At 41.2% G+C, this 14,025-nt stretch overlaps 1 protein-coding gene across 1 annotated transcript in view; it reads left to right on the top strand.

Annotated features, from left to right (window-relative positions):
- Positions 1 to 1,678: 1,678 nt before the first annotated feature.
- The window catches only part of cdkl5 (cyclin dependent kinase like 5), a 41,868-nt gene continuing 29,521 nt past the window's right edge, over positions 1,679 to 14,025 (top strand). Inside the window, 2 exon segments of the mRNA XM_079496156.1 lie at positions 1,679 to 1,979; positions 4,070 to 4,104. Of these exon segments, the coding sequence (XP_079352282.1) occupies positions 1,943 to 1,979; positions 4,070 to 4,104 (72 nt within the window). The 5' untranslated portion in view covers positions 1,679 to 1,942.

Raw genomic sequence — 14,025 nt, 5'->3', positions numbered from 1 at the left:
TCTAGTCAAGGTCTAAAATGTATTGAAATGCATAGTTTCTTTATCTAGCCTGCACTGGTGAAACAGACTGATCACTTCTACTAGTCTAAAGCAGTGCATGGTTGATGGTTCACAACCTTTTTTGGATCAGGGCCCACTTGGAAAGCATCCATGCGGCCCACCCAACTGATAGTCTCCCAAAGTGAAGGTCATCAGAACACGATTTGAAAAAGGGAAACTGGTTCTATAAACACCATTTGAAATTATGCTGTTCACTGTGGCTGTAAATGTGTGAAATGACTATGAAATGGACTAGATTTAGAATATCAGAATGTATGAAGGAAGAGGCTAGAGCAAAGACATTGATAACAAAATATTGAAATATTCAGTTGAAAACTCATATACAACAGAGAGTGGGATGGTTTACACTTAGGCTATGTATTCAATTACGAGATCATCTGTGAAATTAGCTTCATGGGTTTCATGCATTTACTGTTTTTAATTTAATTATTTTTTGTATTTGAGAGGGACAGTATATAAATTTGAATGGCTGTACAATACATATAGTACAGTATTGCACAGTACAGTTAAGGATGCAGAGAACATGTATTAGGCATTAGTAATAAATCATGTTAATTGCCATCCTCATGTAACAATGTCTCATGTTCGACAGAAGGTATGACGAAATACAAAGTAAAAACAGAATACAACGCAAATACAGTGAGAGTACACTGTAATTAGAATTAGAACTTAAAATAAGCTGTTCAAATAGTGTTCAATGGCATTTAAATGAAGGATAGTGCAACAATAGTAAAATAATGTCATCTGTGTGCAATTTTAGAGTGCTGCTTTTCCAAGTTCCACCTGGACTCTCATCTCAGCATTGTTTGTCCATGTCAGGGTTAGTGCGTGGCTGCAGGGTGAATGTGTGTGGGTGTTGGAATGGGACTGGATGGAATAGATAGACGTAAGTGTGTGGAAGCCTGCATGACTTGAAGTCCTGAATGATTTAAATGTGTCGGGAAGCAAATGTTGACAAACTTTAAAACTGACATGACCTAGTTACTGTAGCTGCCATCTGTGTCAGCAGCACCACTCGGCCTATGCCTGTGGTTCTCAAAATTGTGGTCCAGGGAGCCCCAGGGGTACTTGAGGGGTTCCAGAGGGCCCCCAGCTAAATTATTGAGAGTTAGGAACCAAATGGACCCTTAGAGGTCTGTACCTCCAAGAGTGTACAAATGGAATCAAATGGATAAGGATCCATTCTTAGGCCCAAACCGCACCAATAATTCGCCAGGCTTGCAACCAAACGGTTCCGAGTAGTTGCATGAAACCATTACCCCCAATGGCAGTTGCAAGGAGTGGCATTGGTGCAGTTTGGGAATTAGCGTTATGGGGGTCCGTGGCCTGATATCAGTACCAAACTGGGGGTAATAAAAAGGTTGGGAACCACTGGCCTGTGCCGCACATGATGGGAAGTGGGACATTCAGGTATCTCTCCTGAACACATTATTATTTTTTTAAAACATGCATGCTTGCATCTCTCTGTTCTTTGCTTTTCAGGTGTAATTGTGTGGAGGATCTAGCTGAGAGGATCTATTTGTGAGACGGAAATGAGAACCAAAGGGTAATGACAGAGAATTGAGGTTAGGGAGAGAGAAGAGCTCATGTTCAGGCGGAAACAACCGAGAGAGGGAAACTGAGTCAGAGCTTCGGGGAGAGAAAAAAGGAAGACGAGAACCTGGAGGGAAGGCTGGCAGAAAGACTGATAACGTGGAAAACACAGAGATGAAGTAGCAGAGGAACGACGATGGGGAGTATTCACACCCTTGCCAGATGTCTCCCGGACTTCACATGTGTGGGCGTTGTTTAGTATTCGTCCAATCAGGACTGTTTCCAAGCCCTGCCCGTCGCCTGGTCCAAGCAGCTCCTTTCACCTGCTGGAAGACCCCCCGGTGATGTGATGAATAAGTTTGAAGTTCTTGGCATCGTGGGAGAAGGTGGGTAAATAGCTACACACTGCATTAATGTCTACTGCATGTACCATACTGCAGTGATTCCCAAACAGTGGGACAGGCGCATTCTTGGGTCACGAAAAAAAATGTTATGGGTCGCAAATAAATGTCCACTTTTTATGTTTCATATATATATATATATATATATATATATATGGGGAAAGTTGGGGAACCGCTGCCGTATTGTGTATGCCCCAGTGCCCTTGGAAATCCAGAACGTTACGTCTGTGACCTGCTGGACATCAGCCACTTCACCATAGAAGGTTAATGAAGCTGTCCTCCCCCTTGCTGTGTCCTTTGGCTGTGCATGCACTGTACCTTTTACCTGCACTTCCTTTACAACATTTACCCGTTCAGTTCCCCAAAGTATGCTGTTGCTGTCGGGCAGAAACCTTTTATCTCCATATTTTAACATTTATTTTTACTTTTTCGTAAATCAACGCCCCACTTGATCATACCACAGCGTCACACAAAAGCATAAAAAGTATAGAGGCAGCTTGAAGTTGTTGATTATCAGCTTCTTTTGATGTTTTTGAATTTGAATCCTGAAAAGTAACAGTTTTGGACATACCAACCAACAGAGACGATATATTCACGTATTTGGATGAATGATTTCAAAATGTTTTGTTTGCATGTGTGCACGTGTGTGTGTGTGTGTGTGTGTGTGCGTGTGTGCGCGTGTGCGTGCGTGCGTGCGTGCGTGCGCGCGCACGCGCGCGTGCTTGTACGTGGGTGGGTGGGGAAGTGTTTGGAATGGTGTCCGCAGGTGTCTGCCAAAAGGTCAAGCAAGTTCTACAGCTTATCTAGCATCACATCGTTCCTCCTTTATATCGGAGTTCACTAGTAAGAGACCACACCTTCTGCTCAAGTTTAACAGTATTTATTGCACAAGTGAGATGTATGTGTATTGATGAGGAGCCCGAGGTGGGGCGAGACTCAGGGTGGGGGCGTAGTCTCGGGAGCCTGACGGCCGAGCTCTGCTCTGGAGCGGTCAGTCGCATCTGCACCGACACTGCCCCCCTTGGGGCTCCTAGGAGAAGGAGAGAGAAGTGTTAGCGGGGCAAAGCTGGGGATGAAGGGAGTTTGTTGGGGAGGAGGGGGGAAAGCAGAGTCAAACAGGTAAGTGATGCGATGACAGGTGTATTTATACTGTGGTGAAACTTAAGTGATTGGCTGTGAGACTAGACTAGGAATGCAGGTGTAATTGATAGAGAATGGGAGTGATCGAGATAAGCAGAGGGTGGTCTCTACTCCTGAACCTGCGTTGAACACAACTTCAATAATGAGACATTGAGGCCGGGTCAGAAAATTGCTCTGCTTAAATAATATTAAAGTGTTTTAAATGTGGTGCACTCACTCATCATCACAACTGCTATTGTGTTTTCAACAGTTCCACTCAACCCAATGTCTGACTCCAGCTAGCGGAAATGACATGCAACCATCTCCTAATCCTAATGCGAGGAGACAGTGTGTTTCTTTCTGTTGATTATAATTCACGCTAACTGTGAGCCCTTGTCAGTGTGCATTATTGGAAATGTAGATGCACACAAACAGGACAGTCATAATAACACAAGTTTTAAAGCCACCAGAAAGTAACAGTTTCACTGTGCCGATGACACATGTCAGACTGTGGCAGGCACCATATTGGCATTTACTTCAACTTATTGAAAAATATTCGAACAGTGCATGTGTTAATCTGCGTGCTAGTGCTATGAAGATGATCTCCAAAGCAACCTCACGCTCATAAAACGTGGGGAGTGTGGACACGGGCTGTAAATGAAAGTCCGGCATTAACACATAAACGCTAATAAACAGCGTACATTTTGGGGACATGAAAAACAGCAGTTGTGTCCATATATGTTAATCCTCAATGCCTGTGTGCAGATCAATTGCTCAAGCCACTAAGGGGAACCCGGCAGAACACAGGTTTATGACAGAGGTTTCCTTATAATATAGTACGATAGCATATATAAATAGATACATATGCCCAACTATACCTCACATTTTCACTTTTTTGTCCAAAGACCTGACCCCTTTCTACCTTTTCTCTTCTTCTCCCTGGCTTCATGGTACAGGAGCATATGGAGTGGTTCTTAAGTGCAGACATAAGGTAAGGTATCATTTATTCATAGCACAGATTGATATGATGCCTGATTTGATTATTTCAAATTTGTGCTGAGGTTTTTTTAATATTAATGAAATTGCTCTGATGTAGTTTGTGGAAATTACTGTCTGCAGTAAGTGCTAGAATATTTGTACCTTTAGTTAGGACTGGGCAATTAACTGAAAATATCAAATATATCTATGTTTTTATATATATATTTTCTTATATATCAGCAATCTAAATATATTATATCTATAGATTTTTGATATAATATATAGATTTTTATAATTAGTCTGATTATATCTAGTTTCTATTCCATTATTAATATAGTACTTGGCAGCTGCCAAGCCATGTTCCACAAAAACTACATTATACAGCAGCCAAATGTTCTTACTAATAAAAAACAACAACTGGTGTCGACATCCGCCCTCTTATCTCACTTTCACAGCTCATAGAAAATGAATGGAAATGTTGATTCATTTAAAAAAAAATTGAATAACCAACAGTTGCTCCTCACGGTGTGGATGCTTACACTGATCTAAAGTTACTTTATAATTAGTTTATTTGGGCAGGTCAGTAGAATTAATGAACACAGCAACAAAAGTGGTGGCAATGCAGTGTAAGTATGTCGGAAGATAAGCCTTTCATCCGTAGACCCCACAATTCAGTTTTTTTTAAATTTTCATGGATTGAACAGAACAGATTGGTTTCATTACTCGAGTCATAGTCAATTTCACTCTTTGGGGAGCTGTGACGCACGGCTGCATTTGAATTCACAACAAGAGCCACAACATAGATGATAATCAGTGTAGTAATCTTAGAATGAAGTAAATGGCTTTTGTACATTGCCTTATTGTACTGTCGTTAGCATTGTGTTAGCAAAAAACAACTTTGGAAAAACTTTTGAACGCAAGTTTGAATTGCTGCAAGACTACATCCATAGACTGGAGGGACAATTTCTCTACGATTGGCTACGATTTGTTGTTAGGTCAACCAGCCGACCAATTGTAACTTCATCAGTGACGCTTTTAATGGGTGGCCAACCAAACATCCTGCAGGGTCTGATCCGTATTGGAGCTCTCATTCTCACTAATAGAGTGGTAACAGAGTAAAGAAGTCCTGATGTCAAACCCCAAAATCGCCTTCTCGTTTGAGTAAATGGTCACACCCCCCTCCAAGTACAGTTTTAGACCGCGACTTAGGGGTGCTGTCTCAAGTGAACTTCAGCCACAAGAGACACCACCGAGCACGCCAAAGCGTGCAAGTTGCTGTGTCGAACGTTGCGAAGTTTGCCCAGTTCGAGTTGCGACCCGAATAGTAAATCGTGTTCTGGTGAGATCGTTTTGCCCCATAGAGTTAGGTTTGCCCCGACTGCCACTCAAAGTGGCTACTTGCCAATCACAGCGCTGCCTTGTACCAGTGCACTGGCCAATCACAGCGCGTCGGCCTCGTCCTTACTCAAACGCGAAGGTGATTCAGCACTCGCATCAAACCCACACACCCTGGGACATGAACTATCCAAATTGGGAATGCATGGCCCACCTGTTCATGCAATACCCGTTGTATTTGTACTTGTTGAGTTGTTGTACTGTCAGAGTACCAATTTTACCCGTTGTCCTACTGCTTATATTGGTGCAGCAGCACAAACGTAAGGCAGAGTTTGGCCATCTGAAGGTGGGTGGGTCAATCAGGGAAGCCAATGCCTACAAAAAAGCCAAAGCAACACGATGTGTCGCTGACTCGCTGTATGCCAGATGGCAGGTGTGCAATTTATTTTTAAGATCCAGGGGCCGTGGTTTTATTTACATGGTTTAATCAAGCTGGCTTGCATAGCAGACCTCTTAATTAAGGAACAGCATCAGTCAGTCACGGTCCTTTCAGGATGCAAGAAAGAAAACCTGTACTGACATCAGTTTGTCAAACATATCATCAGCTTTTACATTTTATTTTTGGGCCCTTGAAAAGCAGACGTTAGATGTGTATGCCATTTATGCTCTGATTAAAGTCATTGCTATTTTTAGTTTTATATTTTTTGCTTCACCAATAAATGGCTTAGGACTGGATATGACATGAGCTTGCATAACCTTAGGAACAAACACTGAGTACTATAGACGAATGACAGTTTAAGTCCAAATTTTATTCTGACCCCTCCACGAAAAGGCCTAGTTGTCCTGACCCTTTATCCATCAGTGTATGCCTGACTGGAGTTCTGTTACTGCAGCTAAACAGATACAATCCTGTATTGTGCCTGCTTTTGTATTTTCATTCAATCAGAAGAACTATTGTTAGCTGAGTCATATAACTCAACTGAAAGGGAATTTGTTGACATTTAATGGAAGATGAGTCATCCAAATGACCACACAATCGTGGAAAAGCCCTTTGTTAAAGATGATGAGTGGTCTCAGACCAAAGGAAACAACACAATAGTGGTTTTGTGTTAGCCAAGCAGCATAGACAAAGCAAGGCAAGTTTAATGTATAGCACATTTCAACAACAGGGCAATTCAATGTGCTTTACACAAAACTTTAAGAGCATTGAAGACACATTAAAAATAACAATACAATATACAATGTACAGGCGCAGGTGTAAGTACCACCGAGTCTAGGGGTTTGAATGTATTTATTTTAAATGCTGTGTTTATTGAGCACCATAGTCACATTGCAGAACGTGTACAACATAAACAGAGAGAGAGAGAGAGACAGAGAGAGAGAGAGAGAGAGAGAGATGGCAACCAAGGCAACCAGATGGCATTGGGCCAAGTATTCAAAACAATCTATAATGTTTATCGAAAATCTGTAGACATAACGCCAGCCAAGCTTTCAAAAACATTTCCCACGTGTTCTCTCTTCTAGTAGAGTACAAGAACATTTACAGAAATATGTGTTTCAGAGTTAAGCCATGATAAAATTGTCTATTCAATATTATTCATAAATGTTATTCAAGATCTATCAGGGCTCCAATTACCTGGATGGTGTAGAAATTGCACTGAACTTAATGCCATTGGATGGATGGTGGATCAGAATAGGTGGAGAGCACTTTATTTGAGCCTAGTTCAATGTATCCTATACCTGCATGTGCTTACAGTAGATATTCTGTACAGATACAGTATAGCACCTCTGCCTAATTCTCACAGAATGTCCACTTCTAATCCTCTAGTCTAATGTCCCTGTCAGACAGCAAATCAGCTGAGAAACAAGACAAAACCGGGGGGCATTATTCCTTCTAAGAGTTTCTTCAATGCCACCTTTTTAATCTGACCAATAGTGACCACACGCGATATAGAGACTGCCATCGCGGGGGTGGCAACTGTCGAGGACAGCTGAAAAACTATTTTTTTTGTCCTTTTTTATTTTTCTGTCTAAAATAATCTGAAGCTATATTATTATTCATGTCATGTTAGAGCAGGTCTGTAATAAATGTCAGAGCTGATATCGACATATAAATATGAAATAAATGCTTAAACATGTCACTATGTCTAATGTTATAACCATTGGGTTAACCAATGCTAACTAGACATACGGCTTTCCTGCTAAAGTATGCAAATTCCGCTAAAATCCGCCTTTTTGTACACAATCGTTTTGGAAGATAATACTAGTCTTTTACTAACTGGCTAACAGAAATAGCACAGAAAGAAGTATTAACAACGATATTTTGTAAAAAGTGTGTTTATTTTGGTCCGCCTAAAGCTAATTCATGCTAATGTTCCAGCTGGGGGCACTGCTGACCACAACAATGGAAAATGCGGAAATGGCTTCCTATTTCCAATAGTAGAAGAAGAAGACTCGAATGAATGTATTGTAAACATTGTAACATTATGTCACCATAACGTGGTTATTATTAGTTGCTTTGGAATGTACCTGCCATGAAAATTAAGGTCATAATAACGCAGATCGCATCGATATGTAATATAGCGCGATAATGTACTTGTTTTAGCTACACGATTGATATCAATATATTAGCTAAATGTAGCTAACGGCTATCATTGCGGTTGCCAGTTTCTGCGAGAGAAATAAGCAACCCGGTATATGAAAACAACAACGAAAATAGCCGATCTACATGCATACAAACAACACAAATCTTGTGTCTGGCATAAATTATTTACAGATGGGGGTCTGCAGACAAATAATAATAACAGGCTAATGAAACAGATTAAGAGAAGAGCCAAGAGGGCACAATTTGTGCTGGGAGCAAACTGTCCTGTTGTCTGTTGGTTACTGTTTTTTTAATTATGTGTCCATAATCAACTACACTTTAAAAACAAGCCCAAATAATCAACTACACTTTATTTTTGTCAAATACATTTTTATTAACAGGTTATAAATTATTATAAAATTGGTACAGTAGGCCTATGCATTATTTTTCTTTAGAAACAAGGCCAACTAATTATAATAAGCAGACATGGCAACACTGCTGGTTGACTAATGGAGGAATGAAGGGAAAACAGCGCCCCCTAAAGTCACAGATCACTGAACTAAAGCGTAGAAGTCCATTTTCTCTGCTTGGTCTTTTTTCCACTACTCCTGCGAGACATTTTTCTATAAGCCATATCTCCAAAACTGGTGGGTCAAACTGAACAACCAATATGTCAATTTGAAGCTATGATTCCCTGCTTTCATATGACATGAAAAAACGAAAATTCAAAAAAATCCAATGGCAGTCCCTCAGTCAAATTTAGTCAATTTAGTATACATCTTGAGCACATATGACTCAAGGAATAACAAGTTTGAGAACCGTGACTGTTCTAAACATTTGCATGTTAAGCCAAAGCATCTTTGAAATAAGAGAGAGACCACTCTCTATGAATGGAGAGCATTTTATTTCAGATTGATTTGAAAAGCATGACTGAAAATATGTTTGAACTCCAGAATTTTTAACTCCAGGGGGAGTGTTCATATGTTAATGTTACTTTGCACCTTGACTTAAAAAGTCTCACTTTTTTCTATGAACCAAATGGATTGATCATACAGTTGTGTCATTTTGGCTTCACAGTGTCAATATAAGGTCAATAATGACAATGTATTACTTGGCAGCCACTTAGTTTAGCTGAATACTGCCTTCAGCTCTTAACTCTCAATAAAGGCACTTCAAATCAAACTATGATTGGAACTCTCAGCAAATGCTTTATTCGATCGACTTTGGTGGCAAAACATTGCATTATTCTGCATTAAAAACACCATTGAGTTCAGAGCCATTGTATCAAGGATCGATATACTTCTACTAGTCTAGTGACACATTGATGACTCTAAGCGTCATCATAAACTAGGTCTATAGATGTTCTAGCATTTCTCAGTTCTGTAAGAATCAGTCTTGGAATCGTGGACAATCTTTTGGACAAGCAGTTAACATAAGTGAGTGTTAACATGAAAATGCATTAGGATATTGTCCTCATAACCTAAAAAACATGCAACATAAGCAAGCTCACCGCGCCTCTAGCTAAAGAAAGACATGTTATGCCATTAAAATTTCAGTCTGTTATAAAATAATGATTGTATGCTTGGAAGGACTTAGTGCAGTCTGTTTGTGAACCAATGTTAATAATTTAACACACAACCACACAGAATAAACTACCGTACTAGTTGTAATTGCTTTTTGTCTTAACATACTGTAGGAATCTCTCTTATACAATTAAATTGATGAGAGAACCACATATTCTGCACTTTCTATGAATTGTGGCTGTCATTTTAAGTTGGAGAGCCACACCACCTAAATCCTTTCATCCTTATACTGTAAGAACTATGGATGACAACTTCAGTCTAGAATCGACATGATCAAGATAGTAGTATATAGAGTTGTCCCGATACTGTATCGGTATCTTAGTTTAGACTAGTCATTGGTTAGACCAGTCATTAGTCCTACAACCTATCTCAAACTCTCACCCTAACCCTAACCTCCCACGGGGCAGCACACCTAAACCTAACCTTAACCCATGTCTAACCAATGACTAGTCTAAACTAAGTATGCACCGCACCCCTCACCAACCTTATGTCTGACCAATGACTAGTCTAAACTAAGTATGCACCCCAACATATTTCCCTGTGAATAGCCAGAGAACACGGTGACAAAAGCTGTCTAGCTTTGCTGTAAGAGAGCATTAAATTGTACTTTTCTCTGTTGAAATCAGGGCAGGAAAGAAAAGGGTGGCAGACAGAAAGCAGAGCTGCGCATGTGTATGTGTGGATGCCTTTGCACACACATGCACATTTTTGTGACATAGAGGGAGGGGAGAGAGTATTGTTGCTAAATGGGTCACTCTGACAGTAGTGGAAAAGAGACCTGCTGCAATATGAATAACATAAGACAAGGATTCCTCTCCTCGTATTGGCCTAGAATCTACTAGGCTACACGCTTGATTAGAATAGGATATAATAGGCTCGAGATTGTGTTTTCATTACTACCATATTTTACAACTAGAAAAAGTGCCCTTCTGGGCACAGGTCTCCACCAGGAGGATAGGACTGTGTGTGATGTTTGGCAAAATGTTTAGGAGTAATATAAACATGTTCTTTTGTTTGTTTGTTTTTTGCAACAATTTTCTTCATTTTGTTGAGGAAATGCAGAGCCAGATCACTCATAGCATCTCTGAGGATAGAATTCTGGATGAGCAGGACATGTGCAGCATTTTGAACGAAACAGGCCACTCCTGAAAACTTTGGAAGGCAATGTTAGCCAATCAGTGTAGAATCTGAGAAATCCAACAGACTCGTCTTGATCACATGACTACAGAGATCGTGTGTACCGATTTGCGTGAGATTTGGATGAAATCTGTGCGACTAACATAAGCAATGTGTTTAGCAGAAATCGGCCTCATGGTGGCGCTATAACCGGCAGATGTGGAGGGATGCAGGGAAATGTTTTTCCATGGCCTCTAGGGAGTGCGCATACATAAGTTGTATACAGATTGATGTAGTTATAGCTAAAAACAGGAATTGGCCTGTTATAGCGCCACCATGAGGCTGATTTGGAAAATAATGAGTGGCATGTCGTCGGCGGCCTAGTGGAAATGTGCGTGTATAATTTCACGGAAATTGCACACAGTTTTTGTGATTTGTGGCATTTTGTTCGAAACGGACCATTCATGTGAGCTTTGGAAGCCAATATTAGCCAATCAGGATGGAAGATGGGAAATGGTGCAAATCCGTGTTGATCACATGACTATGTAGATAGTGTATACCGAATTGTGTGATGTATGGATAAAATGTGTACGGGTAATCTACAGAAATGTGTTTTGCCTAAATCGGCCTCATGGTGGCGCTATAACAGGCCGTTGAGGAATATTTGGGGCAGAGGTTCATCGTTGGCATCCATGGAGTGTGTGTGCACAGTTTGGCATGGATCGGGCCAACGGTACCGGAGATTAGCTGATAACGGACGGACGGAAGGACGGAAGGAAGGAAGGAAGGACACACACACACACACACGGACGGAGTGCAAAACATACTCTCTCCCCATGCCTTCGGCCTGGTGGAGACAACAAACAGTAAACAATCTCAATTTGAATCTCAATTATACTACTGTGCTGTACTTGTATGCTATTGCTGTGTATTTTTATTGTCTCCACCAGGCCGAAGGCATGGGGAGAGAGTATGTTTTGCACTCCGTCCGTGTGTCCGTCCGTCCGTCCTTCCGTCCGTCCGTCCTTCCGTCCGTCCGTTATCAGCTAATCTCCGGCACCGTTGGCCCGATCCATGCCAAACTGTGCATACACACTCCCTGTATGCCAACGACGAACCTCTGCCCCAAATATTCCTCAATGGCCTGTTATAGCGCCACCATGAGGCCGATTTAGGCAAAACACATTTCTGTAGATAACTCGTACACATTTTATCCATACATCACACAATTCGGTATACACTATCTCCATAGTCATGTGATCAACACGGATCTGCACAATTTCCCATCTTCCATCCTGATTGGCTAAGATTGGCTTCCAAAGCTCACATGATTGGTCCGTTTCGAACAAAATGCCACAAATCACAAACACAGTGTCCAATTTCCATGAAATTATACACGCACATTTCCACTAGGCCGAGGACAACATGCCACAATTTCTTCCCCAAATCAGCCTCACGGTGGCGCTATAACAGGCCAATTCCTGTTTTTACCTATAACTGCATCGATCTGTATACAACTTATGTATGCGCACTCCCTAGAGGCCATGGAAAAACATTTTCCCTGCATCCTTCCACATCTGCCAGTTATAGCGCCACCATGAGGCCGATTTCTGCAATCGCACAGATTTCATCCAAATCTCACGCAAATCGGTACACATGATCCCTGTAGTCATGTGATCAAGACGAGCCTGTTGGCCTGATGTCCTGCTCATCCAGAATTCTATCCTCAGAGATGCTATGAGTGATCTGGCACATGTTTATATTACTCCTAAACATTTTTGCCAAACATCACACACACTCCTATCCTCCTGGTGGAGACCTGTGCCCAGAAGGGCACTTTTTCTAGTTTAATTTGTGCTTGTGTGAACCACTTAAACTCAATACTTAGTTTACCGGATTCCCAAGGGCCCTATAATAAAACTCTGTTTTCACTCAACACAAAATATCTAATTGAATTTTAGTATTGATCTAATGTAAATCATAATGCTCTAAGGCCTAGGGGTTTGAGCATTAGGACTTTGAATTTAATAATAACTAGAAATGCACTCACCACTGGCATCACCGTGGCCAAAAAACGATATATTAAGATATATTATGATATATTGTGACACCAACATACATACCCAGCCGATACATACCCCCTAATGACCTTATACCAATTTTGAAACGTTTAGTTTCATCATCAAGAACAGTGGTCCCTCATTGGCCGGTGGAGTACTGTTCATGGTCCCCGATTGGCCGATGGACAACACCGACATACATACATTCTTGGTCCCTGATTGGCTGGTGGACACCACCGACATACCCAGCCATTTACCGTACTTACACGCTCTGCTTGCGCAAGTAACTAGAACGGTGCCAGTGTTGTGATGTCAGAACAGGCCAGATCCATATATGGAGATATAGGGGTGATCAGGTCCAGAGCCCGGGCAGAGGCTTTTGTGCTGGCTCTGGACAACCGGAAATGCATGCCCCACCCAGTTTTTATGTATGTGTCCCTTTTTTGTAGCAGTTCTGGACAACCGTGGGTCCGACCGACTCGACACCGGCCACTGCACCCCATGTGGTGGTGTGGAACGCGTGTGTCGAATTTGAAGTCGGTGGGGCGAACGGTTCTCGAGTTACGTGGATTACACACAGACAGACGTACAGAGACTTTTAGAACACATTTTACATTTTGCTACAGGGTTTAAAAACATGTCATAAAAGCAGCAAAGGCAGTCAAACAATTGATGGCACCCTACTAGGCTACAGGGTCAAATTTCAAACTATGTCAAATCAAAATATAGAGAAGGAAAAAAGGCCCAAGAAAACGCTTTGTTTAAAAAGGTAGTCCGGGGAGAGCATATTCCACAGACGTAAACGGTGGCAGTTGGTGCCCAACATCCTACCCAATGAGAGCTACAGTATAACCGTACTGTAGATTGATGAATAGGTTGCTGGAGCTCAACAGATAACAGTAACTCTTTAATGTATATCGACTTCTTGCAAAATTACAGTTCTGGTTTTATAGCAACTTGAAAGATTTACCTATTTTCATGGCTTGCTTTGCAAATTGCGTATTGAAATTGTTTGAAGCTGTATCAATTTTAATCTGGTGATCTAAAGCTGTGTTCTCATCAGTGGAACATTAGAAATGAATGTATACATTATGATGGCTTTGTTGGTTGCAAAGGCAAATCAATGGAAGTCACTGGAGGTTACAAGATGAGATATGGTACACTGTAAAATCACCAGTGTTCATTTATACATTTATATCTCAGAGAATGTAAATGAACAGTGAGGATTTCACGGTGTAAAATGGACTCACATGTGT

The sequence above is a fragment of the Electrona antarctica genome (genome assembly GCF_951216825.1).
Source record: "Electrona antarctica genome assembly, chromosome: 3".
In the NCBI taxonomy this organism is placed as follows: Eukaryota; Metazoa; Chordata; class Actinopteri; order Myctophiformes; family Myctophidae; genus Electrona; species Electrona antarctica.
This window is presented reverse-complemented; position numbering and strand designations above follow the sequence as displayed.